Genomic DNA, 16,669 nt, shown 5'->3' with positions numbered 1-16,669 from the left:
TGAAAAGTGCTACACAAAACAAAATAAGGACCATCACTAGAATTGTTTTCCCTGAAAACTAGAAGGCACCTACTACCACATAAGAATAAATCCAAAAACCACATAAGAATAGCTTTAATATTATTATTATTATTCCAGAATTAGGAATATTAAAATTCATGTTGGACTTAGGCTTTGAAAATTTCTTTTCATGTTTCCTCTGATCTGAGTGTAAAAATCTAGAAACTCTGTGGCCTGACGTTGACTAAATGTGCCCCATTGCTTTCCATACACCAATCTTCTGAGTGGTTGGCCACACTAGAAGAAAATTGCTTCTGCCTTTTAACGTAATTACAGTGCAATTACCAAGTGCATGTAATTTTGCTAAGGCTAACCCTGGAAATTAAATGTATCCATTTTTCATCATAGCAAAGAAACTAACCAAACAAAACCAAACACATCGCATGAATCTGATCCCAGTGAAATGTTAATGGAAATCCCATCCTTCACATTTGTAGGTGTCACCTTCTACCATGCCATATTCATTTATCACTCTCTTTGTTTACATCCTCTTCCCTTTGTTGACAAAATTGTTACACTCTTTTTATAAATAGGATTAATTTTCCTCCTTCTTCCAACCTGGAAGTAGTGAGTTCATGCAAACTTATCAATAAAATAAAATATTGTCTTCAAACAGATCTATAGGCTTCGTTGAATTGTAGCAAATGTAGCATTCCCTTACTTCTCTCTTTCTTTTTGCTCCCAGACTTCTTCAAAGAGTATTTTGTAAAAGCTGCCCCAGCCATGCTCTCCCAAAAGTCACCAATGACCATATAATTAACAGATATAATGATCTTTTTATCATACCTATCCTACTGATCTCAACTGCGATTTTTGGTAGAAATGACCACCTCTTCTTCTGAAACTTGGCTTTCATAGTAGACACCTCCCCTTCCAACACCATTTCACCTCACCCTCTTTGTTTAGCAGGCTTACAATTTGTGACAGAAAAGAGGGACCAATGAGCCCCCTCCTCACTAAGGTAAACCCAATCTCCACCTTCTGGCCTAGTGACTCGTTCAGAAATCTTGGTCTAACCCAACCAGCATATGAAATTTGGCTAAAGGGATTGGTTCAAGAATAGGTATATCAAGCCAATGGAATGGAAAGACAAGACTGATGGACAGAGACCTTGGTTGTGTCTGGATGGGAAGCCTGGGACTGCCGTAGCCGTTTTATCAGCAGCCCACAGATGAACTCAATACATGAGAAGAGCCTTTCAGGAGAATCAGAGAGAAACACAGCTCGATTTGTGATTAAAACACTGGTGCTCTGCCCTACTTACCTCTGGAATTTATCAATTACATGAGTACATAAGCCCACTTTATTATTTCGGTCAGGTTGAGTTGGTTTAACTGTTGCTTGCAGCTGAAAGCACCATAACCAACATGATTTCCACACACTGCTCTATTCATCGTCTTTCAGCCCCGCCAGTAATTCTTCATAACCATGTCTTATCCAAGTTTCTTTCTTCTGGCCATTGATAAAATATGGTTTGCCCCAGAGTTCTGTTTTTAGACTTCTCTTCTTTCTCTATTCCCTTTTCTTAACTTCAACTTTCACCTACTTTAAAGACTCCAAAATCAGTAATACCAGCTCAGATTTTTCTTCTGTGTTTAAGGCACAGATTTTCAATTTTTTCCACTATGTCTTTCCTTTAAATGCCCCATCATAGGTAAGCTGAATATCTCTGAAACCGTATGCAAACTTTTCCCCTGCCTTCCTCTTCATGTATTTCATAGCCTAGTTATATGGCATCACCATGACTTCAGTCTTCAAAACCAAAAACTTCATTTTATGCTTGGATGCTCCCTGTCACTTATCCCTCACAATCATTAGAAGGGCCTTTTCCTCATAAATATCTCCTTCTCCTTCTTAAGGCACACTCTCATTGCCTAGTTCATTATCTCCTCATTTTCATCTGGACTTGCCTCATAGCTGGTCCCTTGCTCCCTCCAACACATTCTCCACAGGGCTACCAATTACTCCTCTCAACAATAAATTCCTCTGAAAGCGTGAAATGTTATTGCCCTGCTTAATGTTATGCAATGTCTACCCATCACCTATAAAGTTTACACAACTTAACTGATTCTACGAGGCCTTTTCCGCCTGTATCAGAGCTGACCTATCCAATCTTACCTTCAACCACTCCCTCCCTCAAGACTTAGCCAGTCCTTGGTGTCCCCCATAAGCACACACCTGTAAGCCTCTCTCCTGTGCCATTCATTTCCTTCAGCCTTGAATACTCCTCCCTTGTTTCTGAAGCTGATATATTCCTGTTCATTTTTCAAGGCCCAGATAAAACCTCAGCCATTCTAAGAAAACTTTCTTGATCACCTCAGGCAAATTTCACCACTCCCTCGTCTTCTTCCTTATAACTCTAGGAACATAACTATAATATGATGTGACGTATGCCATGATAGGTTATTCTTTATTAATATGTGCTGCACCACCACTGTTTTATAATTTCTTGAGGCTAGGAACCAAGGCTTTTAATTTTTTAGGAGTTACTATATGATCAGATACATAATACTCAAAAATTATCTTTCAAATGAAAGAATGAAGAAAGGAGAAGCACAGGATTAGTGGTTATTTATGGTGTAACTCCTCCAGACCGAGTTTCCTCATCTGTGATATGAAACAAGATTAGATGACCCTGTATATATTCCTTCCTACTCTAAAACATTCCATGATTTTATGAAAATATTGCAATACTGGGCTGCAACAGTGTACTTAAACATAGCAATGATTGTGAAGATGGTGCAGGACCAGGCAGTGCTTTATTCTGTTGTGCACAGGGTCACTATGAGTCAAAACCAACTCAATGGCACCTAACAACAACAACACGAAAATATTACCAAGTGCAACCCAATGATTCTTTCATAATATAGTAACCAAAACCAACCAAACCCGTTGCCGTCAAACAGATTCCGACTTATAGGACAGAGTAGAACTGCCCCACAGGGTTTCCAAGGAACAGCTGGTAGATTCGAACTGCCAGCCTTTTCGTTAGCAACCAAGCTCTTAACCGCTGTGCCACCAGGGCTCCATATAAAATAGTAAACCGATGCTAAAAGTCACAAACTACACTCTGGTCAATAAAATATGAATTCAAAAATGGAAAGTATTTTTCATTTTCCTAAAATTGCTCCAGTTGCTGGATGAAATGTATTAGTTCTAGAAAGAAGCCAGAGAAGAGTGAAGAGCCAATAGAGACATTATATTTAATTATATTAAAAGCATATTATAAGTTCCCCATCAATTATATCATAATTTCTCTCAGCTAATGATTTGTTTGCAGTTTGGTATCTTGTGGCTAAAACCTGAGCATAATTCCCTCAAGGTCTTGCCAACCTAAAACACACTCAACCAAAAAAGTATAGCTTCGATGTAAAAACAGTAGTTTGAAAAAAAGGAAAACAACCATGGGTGAGTATGCAATTGTAGAATGTTGGAGGGTAAGGGATTCAAGCTAATGACGTGTGGTGATTTATAGGAATTGAACTAGGCTCCACATTTCTTCATCTGGGGCAAGGCAGGGAGCAGGGTAGCATTGTCAGGCTGAAAATTTAAGAGACATAGGATCTAATTCCAGCTCTGCTACTATCATATTCCTTGACCTTGATCAAGACAATTCTTCTCTGAGATCTATTAGACCAGGTTAGCCACTCAAAATCTACCTATTTGTTGTAGCACAGTTCCTCTCAGAGTTAGCCTTCGCTGAGTTCACTTTTAATATTATGCCCTTGGTTTTTATTAAAGGTCATTACAAGAAAAAATAAGATGAATTCTACTTCTAATGCAAGTATAAATCTACACTTGAGAAGGCACTGGAGATGATATTTATTTCCTTGTTATGAAATTCCACATGAAAAAAATTCTCCTAGAATTTAATTCCAGGGAAATTCTGTATCCTCTTCCTCAGTCGTATCACAGCAGTTATATGCTATCACATTTCATATTTGCCCTGTACCAGAAGACCCAAAACCTCTTTTTTTCTTTTTTGGCTTTAACTCTAATTACCAAAATTATATATGCCTACTGGGACTCCTGGGTACCACAAACAGTTAAGCACTCGACTACTAGCTGAAAAGTTGGTAGTTCGAGCCACCCAAAGGTGCCTTGGAAGACAGGCCTGGTGACACACAAGGTCACAGCCTTGAAAATCCTATGGAGCAGTCATATGCTGCACACACGGGGCCGCCATGAGTCAGAATCAACTTGACAGCAACTAGCAGCAACCACATTGTATCTATTATATAAATAATTCCACCACCTGAAGTTAATCATTTTGACATTTTCATATATGCCCCTCCAGTTTTCTTCTGGAGATTTTTACCTAGTTGAGATCAAATTCTACATGCAATTTTGTGTCTCTCTCTTTTTGCATAACATTATAAAGGATTTTCCCATGCCTTTATAAAAATTGCTTCAATGTTGTCATAATTGATGGAGAACTCAAATTAAGGTGCAGCCACAACCCTGATATTAGCTTCCATAGTGAGCAGTATGCTGTCTCCTTCTTTCTACAGTCCTATTCCCACCGCTGACATGTTTTTGGTGTAAGCTCCTTCAAGACTTTCATTAATGTTACATTTGAAATTTCCTGATGGCAACTATTATCCAATTCTGGAATCTTCCACCATATACACAAGGGTATCATGAGAAAAAAATATAAAACGTGTTTTCTTTCTAATACAGTCAACTTGTTAAGTACTTTGATCAGACCCACTTACATAGCTTTTCATTTAAATGAATAAACAGCCTGGCCAGTATGGAATCACTAATAAAAATATATAAATAAAAGAAAAAAGATTCATTTGACTTTGCTTCTTAATTAGTCCTTGGGGGTTCCTCAGGATGACCACTTTCTTTTCTTAGTATTGTAAATCATTTAGTTAATATCCTGTTGTCCACATTCTCTCCCTCATATAAGACTTCTAAAATCTTTTCTTCCTTTTGTTTTTCTTTGCCCTTCTAGCACATCTCCTGTCTTCCACGTTCCCTTAAAGATCACTAAAGGTGGTTTTATGGTCACAAAGTGAAGTCCTTTTGTTATATTTTTTATTATTTTTTAAACATTCAATCAACAAATGTTTAATCAACACTCTTAATTAACAAAACAAAACATGCTTTAGCTCATTTGGTAGAAAATTCATTAAAGGATATTTACCAATTGAATGGATGGCACAAACAATAAATGCTGACCACTAGTCGATAGGTTTGTGATTCAAACTCACCCAGAGGTACCTTGGAAGATGGGCCTGACAATCTGCCTCTGAAAGGTCACAGCCTTGAAAACCCTACGGAGCAGTTCTACTTTGTATACCTGGGGTCACACAGCAGCTAATGACAACAATTTATTAAAAAGAGCTTTTGGATCTCCATAAAGTCTAGGGAAATGAGCTTGGGAGCTAAGCAGCAGCAATGATATGCTAATAGAGAAATGGTGTTGGAATGGTTTTAAGTTATCTAACGACATCTCCTGCTACCCACTATAGGTCCTATTTCAATAACTATCCTGTGGCTGTTGAATTGATTCCGACTCGTAGTGACCCTAAAGAACAGTGTAGAAGTGTCCCGTAGGGTTTCTGAGAAGCGGCTGGTGGATTCAAACTGCAAACTTCTGGGTTAGCATTCGAACATTTGACCACTGGTGCCATCGGGGCTCCCTTTCAATGACTAGAAACTTGAATCTTTTTTTATATATCTAGGTCCAACTTTTACCTTAGGAACTTTGCACTGTAGACATATATAGATATATTTTATACACAACATGTTAATATGTCTATCATGCATCTTATATTTATAAAAAAAATCATGCATCTTATATTTATAGATAATATATTTTATATATAACCTATAACTTGTTTATTTATATACTATATTCACTTATAACATATATCAATATGTCCATCATGCATCTTATCTTTATAGATAATAAGTGGAGAAGTGCAGCAGTTTGAAGTCGTTAACTATAGGTTTATTTAAGGCCAAAGCCAAGGAAGTTATTCCTTGCTGAGTTAATCAAATAGGCTGGCATAGAACAGGGACCCAGTACTGCTGGACTGGGTAGAGCCAAGCAACCAGGAAAGCCCAAGAGTAACAGTGTGGGCAATAGAAGGTAGAAGGAACCAGGACAGAACATACCTTAGATGTCTTCTAGTAGAGTCTCCAGGCCAACTTCTGTGAAGCCTCTGGAGACACCTTCAAGGTCACCCTCTTTTTATGCCTAAATAATGCAAGAAATTTATCCAAAACCTGGAACGAAGACAAAAAGGTGGGCAGAATGTCATTTCAATATCATATGGGGGCAAAGGACACCCAAAGGTTATCTAGGGGTATGTACTATTTAGTTTATCTCATTGTTTACTATAGGTTAAATTTTTCAGCCTTAATGAAATTATTTGCTAACTTGTAGGTTTCTGTTGGTTAGAAATGCAAATAATTTCTGCCTTACCAAACAGATAACACCAAAGATTTATGCCTTTCTGAACGTCAAACAGGTTTATATCTAAATGAGCAATCTTTAATTTTTGTTTGTTTGTTTGTTAAATTGTACATAAATAGTTTTTCAAATGCTCTCCAAAGAGATCATAATATCATACCGGCTCACTCACTGACGATTGAGTTATTTATTTTTAATAACAAAAGTCCAAGTCCTCCTCACCCAATTCCATTGGACCCAGTTCTTCCTCCCCACATATATCTTGAAGCCCATATGGAATGCTTTAAAATTTTCCACAAGCAGATCCCATTTGTCTCCTGTTCACATGATCTGCCAAGTGGACCTTGTTCTCCATTGCATGTTTCTAAGGTTCACCGGTAGCCATTTCAGAACCAGCCTTCCCAAATGACTTTTGATCTCCCGTAATGCATTGCCCCAAGCATAGACGTGGTTCCAACCACTAATTTCCAAAACAGAGAGAATACCAGATTGTAACATACCATATAGTAAGCTTTCACTGAAAGCTGGGAGAAGGCAAAAGGGAATTACAACATTCACGCAGGTGTGGGCGCACACATCCAGAGTTACAGAACCACCTTTCTTTTCTGCTCCCACCTCCTGAGATGCCAGCACTAGGCAAGCAATACCTCCTCGTTGCAGATCTGGGTTCCACTGGCCCCTCCTCCCAACTCAGAGATCCCTCACCAGCCAACCAGTGCGCCTTCCTAAGAGTTCTGAGTTTTATCTCTGTGGAGCTTCTCCTCCAAAAATCCAAAGTTTAGCAGTTCCAACATCCTCCCTTTGTTTCCTTAGCCCTAGAAGTGGTAGCTGCCTCTTTCAGTTGCTACCTCTGTACACTTTTTGTTATCTAGTTAACAACTTTATACTTAATTATCAATCCTTTATATTAAATTCAGTTTGTGCAAGTAACTGGTTTCTGTCTCCTGACTAGGCCCTAACTGATAAAATGGCAGAGTTGAGATCCTAACCCTCTCAAGCTGGCTCCAGAATCTGGGACCCTAAACACTCCCTGGAGTCAGAAAAGGCAAAAACAAAGAGTAAAGCAAGTGTTTTCCTTCACGTGTCATCACAGGCTTGCCTCTCCTCACACATAATCTCAAAGATGCTATTTTACCCTTGAGGAAGACAACCTTTGACTTAACTATGTAGAGCAATTCAGCTTCTCATTGTCTTCTTTCCAGCCTAGGATCTGGACTTTAATTTTGCAAAGCCTATAGGGTGTTTTTCCAAAACAAAAGAGCTGTTGGCCCCCAAAAGTGCAATCAAGCCTCTAGCACCAGGAAACACTGACATGTTGAAAAGAAAGCTGTTGTTTTTCTTAGGTTTCACATATCTCGGGGCCAATTCCTTGAGGGAACTCAAGGTCAAAGTATCTTCTTCTCAAGAGCCTCTTCAAGGGAAACACACTTTTGAAGCTCTAGGCCTAAGATAAGTGCCAGAGCCAAAAGTGGAGCAGCAGAAAGCCGAGTCTCCTACCTCACCCAACCAGACCCTCACTCCCAGTCAAGCAAACACCAGTAATTGTGGCATTTTTACCTGGAATATTTACTAAATTCATTAGGGCTTAAGCAAAAATATAAAATTGGTTATTTGAACTCAGTGATGTACCACAAAATCTAAGGGCAGATTCGAATACGGCCGGATTTAGGAAAGGATGAGAACTAGGAAGTAGGAAGGCACCTTGACTCTTTTTCCCTTGAGTATCTGCTCTTACTTTTACCTCTGTGTAATTCTGCTCTCTCAACTCACCAGCTTCTTTTGCTTTTTCAGCCCACCCCCACTCTTGAATTAACATGAGCCAGCCTGACCCCTTGAAGAGACTAAATATCTCTCTCAGCCCCAATTCAGATACCCATTCTTGTTCACTCAGTTGGTTAGAGGCCAGGTTCATGTTTTACAAACTAGGGAACCAAGATCTGCATTTTGGAAAGCCATGAGCAGAGAAGGTGCAATCATTAATTCAGTTAGATCCCAGCCCCAATAAGGTTCCTACTACACTTAATATAAATATCTCAGTGACTCTCTCTTACTCATTTCTCTGCCAGATATTAATTTTTAGGGAAAAAAATACACTAAACTCATCAACTGTAATTTTTTGAATGTTTAAGGAAAATTCAGTTTCTAACTAATATTGAAGTCCTTGATACAGCCACCTTGGTTCAAAAATTAGGGGAGGACAAAAGAAAAAAGCATAATAGAAGAAGAAAGGTTTATCAAGGCATTATGCACACTATGGGCACAATAAACGTTAACCCAGATTGGTTATTATTATAATATGTACATTAGCATAGTCTCTAAAGTAAAATACTCAATATGATTATAATGTTTATAGCATATAATACAGTAGAGAGATTTTGGTGAGGAGAAGGAGGAGACAGTGACAGTGACTGTGTCCTTGCTGAGAAACAGTCTAGGGGCTCATGCATCTGCATGTGTTCTTCATGCCAATTCCATTCATTTTTAGCTTACAGCTCTCTGCCCCTGCCCTTCTCCCTGTGGACTAGTACACCCCAGCAGATAGCTGTTCCCTTGGGGCACTGTTTCATCATTGGGTGGTGATTTGGTCTACTCTAGTGAATCTGTCCTCCTTGCCACAAATGCAGCACCACCTCACAGAGGAAATCTGGCTGCCCTTCTCCGTGATCACAGGTACAGGTCAGAGCCATTTGCCTCAGATGCTATTCTATCCAAGCAGCAGCGTTTGAGGTCTCATCTCAGCTTTACCTCATTACTCACTTGGTCCACCCTGGATGAATATCTGAACTTGTTCCCTTCCTCTAGGTCTTTAGAAATGATGATACTGAGGCAAGTTAGACTGGGAGGACCCTCAAGTTCCTAAAGCCCTAGTGATTCATTTTTATTCCAAGTCAGGATTTCTCCAAGCTTATAGTAAAAGAGGCCATGCCCAGACTTATTACTACTAGGATAAAATCAGATAGATAGATAGATAGATAGATAGATAGATAGATAGATAGATAGATAGATAGATAGATAGATAGATAGATAGATAGATAGATAGATAGATAGATAGATAGATAGATAGATAGATAGATAGATAGATAGATAGATAGATAGATAGATAGATAGATAGATAGATAGATAGATAGATAGATAGATAGATAGATAGATAGATAGATAGATAGATAGATAGATAGATGATAGACAGATGATAGATAGATAGACAGATAGATAGATAGATGACAGACAGATAGATAGGTGATGGTTGGAGGATGGATGTTGTTGTTCATGGCTGTGGAGTCAGCTCTGACTTCTGGTGGCCCCATGTACAACAGAACAGAACTTTGCCCAGCCATCTTCATGATCATTGGTACACTTGAGTCCACTGTGGCAGTCACTCTGCACTTTGAGTGCTTTCCAACCTTGAGGGCTCATGTTTCAGCACTATATCAGATAAATACACCAGATAATATTCTGTAGGGAGCCACAGGGTTTTCACTGGCTAATTGTCAGAAGTCTATCACCAGGCCTTTCTTCCTAGTCTGTCTTAATTCGAAAGCTCTGCTGAAACCTGTTCACCCTGGGTGACCCTGCTAGTATTTGAAATACTGGTGGCATAGCTTCCATCATCATAGCCACACAAATGCCACAGCAGTATGACAAACTGATAGATGGGTTGATGGATAGATACATTGGCAGATTAATATATTGAAGAGGAAAATTAATAATAGGCATCTTACTTTGATTTTAAGGTTTTTCTTAATTGTATTCATGTGGAACCTGAACATACACCAAGAAGCAGTGGTTCAAACAGAGCAAGGGGATACTGCATGATTTTAAATCAGGAAAGGTGTGTGTGTGCTGGACAAACAAGCCAAGAAGCTGGACTATTGAAGAAGAATGTGGTGTCAGAATTGAAGGAATAGTCATTAACAACCTGCGTTATGCAGATGACACAACCTTGCTTGCTGAAAGCAAAAAGGACTTGAAATACTTACTGATGAAGATCAAAGACCACAGCCTTCAGTATGAATTACAACTCAACATAAAGAAAACAAAAATCCTTATAACTGGACCAACAAGCAACATCATGATAAACAGAGAAAACATTGAAGTTGACAAGGATTTCATTTTACTTGGATCCACCATCAATGCCCATGAAAGCAGCAGTCAAGTCAAATTACATATTGCATTGGGCAAATCTGCTACAAAAGACCTCTTTAAAGTGTTAAAAAGCAAAGATGCCACTTTGAAGACTAAGATGTGCCTGACCCCAGCTATGGTATTTTCAATCACCTCATATGTGTACGAAAGCTGGATAATGAATAAGGAAGACTGAAGAATTGATGCCTTTGAATTATGGTGTTGGAGAAGAATATTGAATATGCCATGGACTGCCAGAAAGAACAAACAAATCTATCTTGAAAGACATACAGCCAGAATGCTCCTTAGAAGGGAGGATGGCAAGACTTTGCCTCACGTACTTTGGACATGTTATTAAGAGACCAGTCCTTGGAGAAGGACATCATCCTTGGTAAAGTAGAGGGTCAGCAAAAAAGAAGACTCTCGACGAGACACATTGACACAGTGGCTGTCATAACGGGCTCAAACATAGCAAGGGTTATGAGGATGGCACAGAACCAGGCAGTGTTTTGTTCTATTGTACGTAGGATTGCTATGAGTTGGAACCCACTCTACTGCACCTAACCACAACAACAAAATAAGACATTCCTTTGAGAACCCACTGGCTGCTCACACTCCAAAGTGCTCTATTTTACATGACTCCAGGGTCCTTGTTTTACAACATATTGGACCATTCTATTAAAAATCTTAACTTTGTCTAAATATCAACTAACCTGGGTAAATATGAACAGGTGACAAAAAGGGAATCCTCTTAAACCCTCGAGAGCCAGATTTCCCGTCACACCATTAAAAAGAGAATGATGCTGGCCTTGTCTCTGGCCTTCGTGAGAAAGGTACAGACACAGTCTCAAAACTGTCAGCTAATAAGATACCTCAGTTACATTGGGGAATATCCACGGTTGCAATTTTGACGATTTTTCCGACAGTGTTCTTTCCTGCTTGCCTGTCTTATCGTGTTTGCCAATTGCAGGGGAATAAACTCGTGACTTAATAGATCTTTTTAAAATTTCATTTAAAACTCTTCAATTTGTCTTTCTTATCAAATTCGATGTCATTAGCAAATATATTTTATTAATGTTTTATTATGTCTATACTTACCCAGATTACAGTTTTTACAATACTGCCTAAGAAGCATCCTCATCTTTATTAAGAGGATACAAAATACAAACATGAAAACATTCATCATTTCAAAACATTTTATCACAGAGGATATAATAATCTCAGCTTCCTAGACTGTATGAAAAATTGCCCTTCTGTTCATTTCCTTTGTGACTTAAATGACACAATATGTTACTTTACTCTGAAAAATCATGAATGATAAAGAGCAAAGTGTGCCGATTAGCATACTTTTCTCCACCTATATTGCCCTGTTGGATTCTTTTCTTGAAGAATTGCATAGCCTGAGATGCATTCTTCTGTGAAGGGCTCATAAACAGAGCTATTTCCCAACAACACTGAACCGCCAAAGGGTGAAAATCTGATTATACTTTGATCGCAGAAAATAAGTAATGGTTCCTTTTCTGTAAGCGTACAGAGATAAAATGGTTAAAATGTAATCAGTCGGCTCTGATCTTTCTCGTTTCATGAAGCATTTATGAAGCAAAATGAGAAAGATCAGAGGATAACTGAGATTATGCCAGGAAGTGAGGATAGGATAAGGGCTTAAAGGAGGAAGAAACCCTAGAAAAATATATTATTACGGGGAAGTTAAGAAAACATACCTGAACATACACACCTATGTATACACACACACAAACTAATTTGTTTAAGTCATATACAGGTCAACATGTATGCCTAGAAATATGGTGATAACTAGAACCCAAACAAATATCATGGAATGGTTTTTAAAAAGAGAGAAAACTTGCTTAACACAGAATGAAGGAAAGAATACTTTTGGAAGGAAGAATAATAATAAACTACATTTATATAGTTTTTTTTTTGGTAACTACTTTTTTTTATTGTGTTTTAGGTGAAAGTTTACAGCTCAAGTTAATTTCTCATTCAAAAACTTATACATATGTTATTTTGTGACATTGGTAGCAATCCCCACAATGTGACAGCACAATTCCCCTTTCTATCCCTGGTTCCTTCTGCCCATTCGTCTAGTTCCTGTTCCTCTCTGCCTTCTGGTCCTTCTTTTGGGCAGGAGCTGCCCATTTGGTCTCATATGTTTGATTGAACTAAGAAGAAAGTTCCTCCCCTGTGTTATTTTCTGTTTTATATGCCTATCTAATCTTCGTGTGAAAAATGGGCTTCAGGAATGGTTTTAGTTCTGGGTTAACAGAGTGTCTGGGGGCCATAGTCTCAGGGGTTCCTCCAGTCTCTGGCAGACCAGTAAATCTGGTCTTTTTTCATGAATTTGAATTCTGTTCTACATTCCCCCCCGCCCCCGATCTGTCCAGACTCTGTTGTGATCTCTGTCAGAATGGGTCATAGGTGGTAGCCAGGCGCCATCTTGTTCTTCTGGTCTCTGGCTGGTGGAGTCTCTGGTTTATATAGATTTTATTATTTCAAAAGTATTTTCATATTATCTTATTTATTCTCCAAAAGGGCTTATGAAACAGAAAGTTTGTTTATTCACTTGCCTTGTTAAAGCATAGAGTCCAGGGGCTTGGTATGGTATGCAAAGTATGAGGAGATAAAAAAAAAAAGTGGGACAAAGGAAGAAATAAAATAAGGATAGCTAATATGTGATGTGGAATAAAGCTAGTATCACTGCTCTGTTACCAAGGGCAAGGCCAAGTGGGTTCAAGGTCAACTGTAAAACGTGGTGGATCCTAGACTTAAGTCATTTAGTTGGTGTGGGTTTCCTAGTGCCACTGTAATGCAAATACCACAAGTGGGTGGCTTTAAAGAATATAAATTTATTTATTTTCTTATACTTCTGGAGGCTAAAAGTCCAAATCACAGGTCTCAGCTGTGTCATTCCCTCCTTGTTGGTAGCCCTAGGCATTCCTCGGTTCCTTGGTTTACAGATGATCTTCACTTGGCATCAATCTTTTCCAGTTTCTGCTTGCTTGTCTCTGTGTCTATGCGGTGCCTTCTAACTCGGAAGTGATTAGGTTTAGGACACACCCTACAATGATATGGCCTCATTAACATTACAAAGAAAACTCTATCCAAACAGGAGTACCTTGTTTTTACTCAAATAACACATCTGTGTTTGGTTGCTGACCAAGCCCTTCCCTCCTCCTCCTCCCCTTTCCCGTGAAGCATTTTCATATTATCTTCACAAGCATGGCCATGCTAATCCTCTTCTACATGTTGCAGTAAAAAATGAAAAGACCTTGTTGGGGGGCAGGGGGAAGGGTACAGCTGACAAACACAGAAGGTGTGCATTATTTGTGTAGAAATACAGCACATCTACAGGTATATAGCAATTAGAATTCCAACACATATTTTTATGGGACACAATTCAATCCATGCCAGCCAGTGATCATTCTCTTGAAATAATCAGCAATTACTAATGGGGGGAAGGCCCTAAAAGCATCTTATAAATAAAATAGTCTACAAGTTCTCTTAAAGAAATTTTGAATTTTTTGCCGATGTACTTTTGTACACTCTTTCTACAACTACTTGAATTATGAGTCAGCTCATGAAAGTTACTCTAAGTCAATCCAAGTTATCTAATGGGAGAGTCATGAGAAACTAGATCAGTCTATGGGGCCTTCATCTTTATCCTCATTCTTCTGTGAGTTCTTCCCTAGACCATAGATTTTTTCTGTGCTCTCTCATGGATACAGATAATTTTTATGATGTTCTATGGTGCTTTGGTAGCTTCTTGAAGTAATTAAACAGTAGTGCCCTTGGGATGCTGCTACTAGGCAGTGGTTGAGTAGATAGGATTGAGGATGGGGCTGGTGTTACTGCCAAGTTAACCTGTTAACCAGTTGCCACTGAGTTAACTCAGACTTATGATGAGCCCATGTGTGTTGGAGTAGAACTGTGAGCCACACGTTTTTCAATGGCTGATTTTTTGGAACTGGATTGCCAGACCTTTCTTTTGACGTGTCTCTAGGTGGACTCAAACCTCCAACCTTTTGTTTAGCAGACGAGCACATTAACTGTTTTCAGGGGCTGATATTGCAAGGGAGAGGTATTAAATAACGGCACATAGATAGAGGGGTTAAAAGCCTGGAATTGGAATGCTTGACATGAAGCTAAGTCTGCCACTTAGTGTATGATCCTGGGCAAGTTACTTTTCCTCTCTGTTATTCCCCTTCATCATCTGTAAGACCTACCTTACTCGGCAAATACGAGAATTAAAATAGATAAAGCATGAAAGCACTTAGAAGAGGCCTTGGTACATTGTGCCAGAAAAAACATTTTCTATTATTGTTTCACAAGTGCTGGAAGTGATTCTTTCTGACAAGGAGGCTTTATATTGCCTCCTTTGTTGCCTCAACCTGCTAAATTTCAGTATCAACATGGAGACAGCACAGGCAGAGACACTCTATTCCTGGAGACTAGCAAAGCAGATGGACAGCATTTCTCAGAGAATTTTGGAAGAAAACAAAATCTTCCACAAAAAACAATTGATTTAAAGTCAGCACTTAAAGAGTCCACTTTAAACACATGTGAGAGCCAAACCCAAAAAGAATTGAGGTTGTATGATTTACCATAACCCATAAAGAGGAGCAAAGAGATCGTTCAAAAAGATGACTTGGCCTGCCCAATATACTTTCTTCACAGGACGAGAGTTTACTCAAGAGACTCAAGCCCACACGCAACCCCATTCCCATTCCCGCTGATGAGAGCCGGCAAGCCTCCAATGCCATAACCACGAGATGGACCTTCCAGAACGAGCCTCAGGGTGCAAACATCCAGGAGCTGGAGAAGGAAGGTGTTTGATGATTCTTTTTCCCAGTTATAACCCCCCTCCCTTCCCCCCTCTTGCCTATAGATCTTCCCAGGAAATCGTCTCTGCCTGAAAGCTAAATGGAAATGATTATACAGTGTTCATTATTATTATTTTAAGAGCTATTTTTATTGTGATTTTGAGGTCTTTGGCATTCTCTTATCTAATCTGCCATCTTTAATTTAGCTGTATATTTAAATATATATTAATAAGGACTTTGAAAAATTCACCTACCACCAGGTGGATTTTTAGTACCCTAATCTTTTTCTCATAAATCCCTTACCATGAATTATTTAACCTCAAGAGTTTTCAGAATCTCAACTCTGAGGATTAGAGAAAGATTTCTGTACTTTAATATGTATTTCTTTCTCAGATGGGGCCCTGGTGGCACAGTGGTTAAGAGCTCAGCTGCTAATCAAGAGGTAGGCAGTTTGAGTCCACCAGCCACTCCTTGGAAACCCTATGGGGCAATTCTACTCTGTCCTATAGGCTCAGTATGAGCCATCGACTCCACAGCAATGGGTTTTTTGGTTTGTTTCTCTCAGATTGGGAGTGGAAGTGGGGGATGGGAGGAGCCTTGAAAGGCAATTATGTTGTAAACATCAAATTATATTATGCGTCAATAAAGCTGTTAAAGGTTTTTCAGTGTTATAATTTACTAAAATTTAAGAGGTGAATGATACGACAGAACATTATTTCCAAATGCGAGGATTTATGGAAGCCTCGTGACATGTCCCTCTCCAATGTCAAGGGTTGTTGTCCTATCTCTTTACATGGTTGGGTGCTAAGGCTCCAAGAGGCTCCAAAGTGACATGCCTAAAGCCGGACAGTAAATTGTGAAGCCAGGCCTTGAACCTGGCACTGACTCCTCAGTCTCTAAGCCACTGCTCTTTACACAACGCCAAACTAAGCACCAAACATAGCTCGGACCATCCAAACAGTCTGTTAGGAAGCACTGTGCTGACTCGGGTCCAGAAGTAGCCCGAGGACAATTAAAAAGTTGATCTTTAGGACATATAAAATCATTCCACCCACACACATCTTCCACATGGCTGCTTCTGCATTACTTGTCTCTTTTCTAAACCTCAGGGCTGTAGGTGGTTACCCAAAACCCTCTGCTGTGATGTTTCACCTTTTTCAGCCTCTGTGTCCTGCAAAAAGACTTCCAGGCTTTGTGTCTCATTCTTTCATGATCTTTCTCT

At 39.2% G+C, this 16,669-nt stretch overlaps 1 protein-coding gene across 7 annotated transcripts in view; it reads right to left on the bottom strand.

Moving 5' to 3' along the window:
- Positions 1-16,669, bottom strand: part of FUT10 (fucosyltransferase 10) — a 317,556-nt gene that overhangs the window by 153,589 nt on the left and 147,298 nt on the right. For 3 of the 7 annotated variants that reach the window (XR_007514954.1, XM_049866547.1, XM_049866549.1), the window contains exon 4: positions 6,190-6,300. Coding sequence is in view for 4 of the 7 variants with exons in the window: in XM_049866547.1 (XP_049722504.1) it covers positions 6,202-6,300 (99 nt within the window). In the remaining 3 variants the exon portion in view is untranslated. Of the gene's footprint in view, positions 1-5,934; positions 6,301-16,669 lie in introns of those variants that run through there. The other 4 variants (XR_007514955.1, XM_049866544.1, XM_049866546.1 and 1 more) reach the window with 3 other exon arrangements.

The sequence above is a fragment of the Elephas maximus genome, chromosome 22 (genome assembly GCF_024166365.1).
Source record: "Elephas maximus indicus isolate mEleMax1 chromosome 22, mEleMax1 primary haplotype, whole genome shotgun sequence".
NCBI lineage: Eukaryota > Metazoa > Chordata > Mammalia > Proboscidea > Elephantidae > Elephas > Elephas maximus.
Note: the sequence above shows the minus strand (reverse complement) of the source record. Positions and strands in the feature narration are given on the sequence as shown.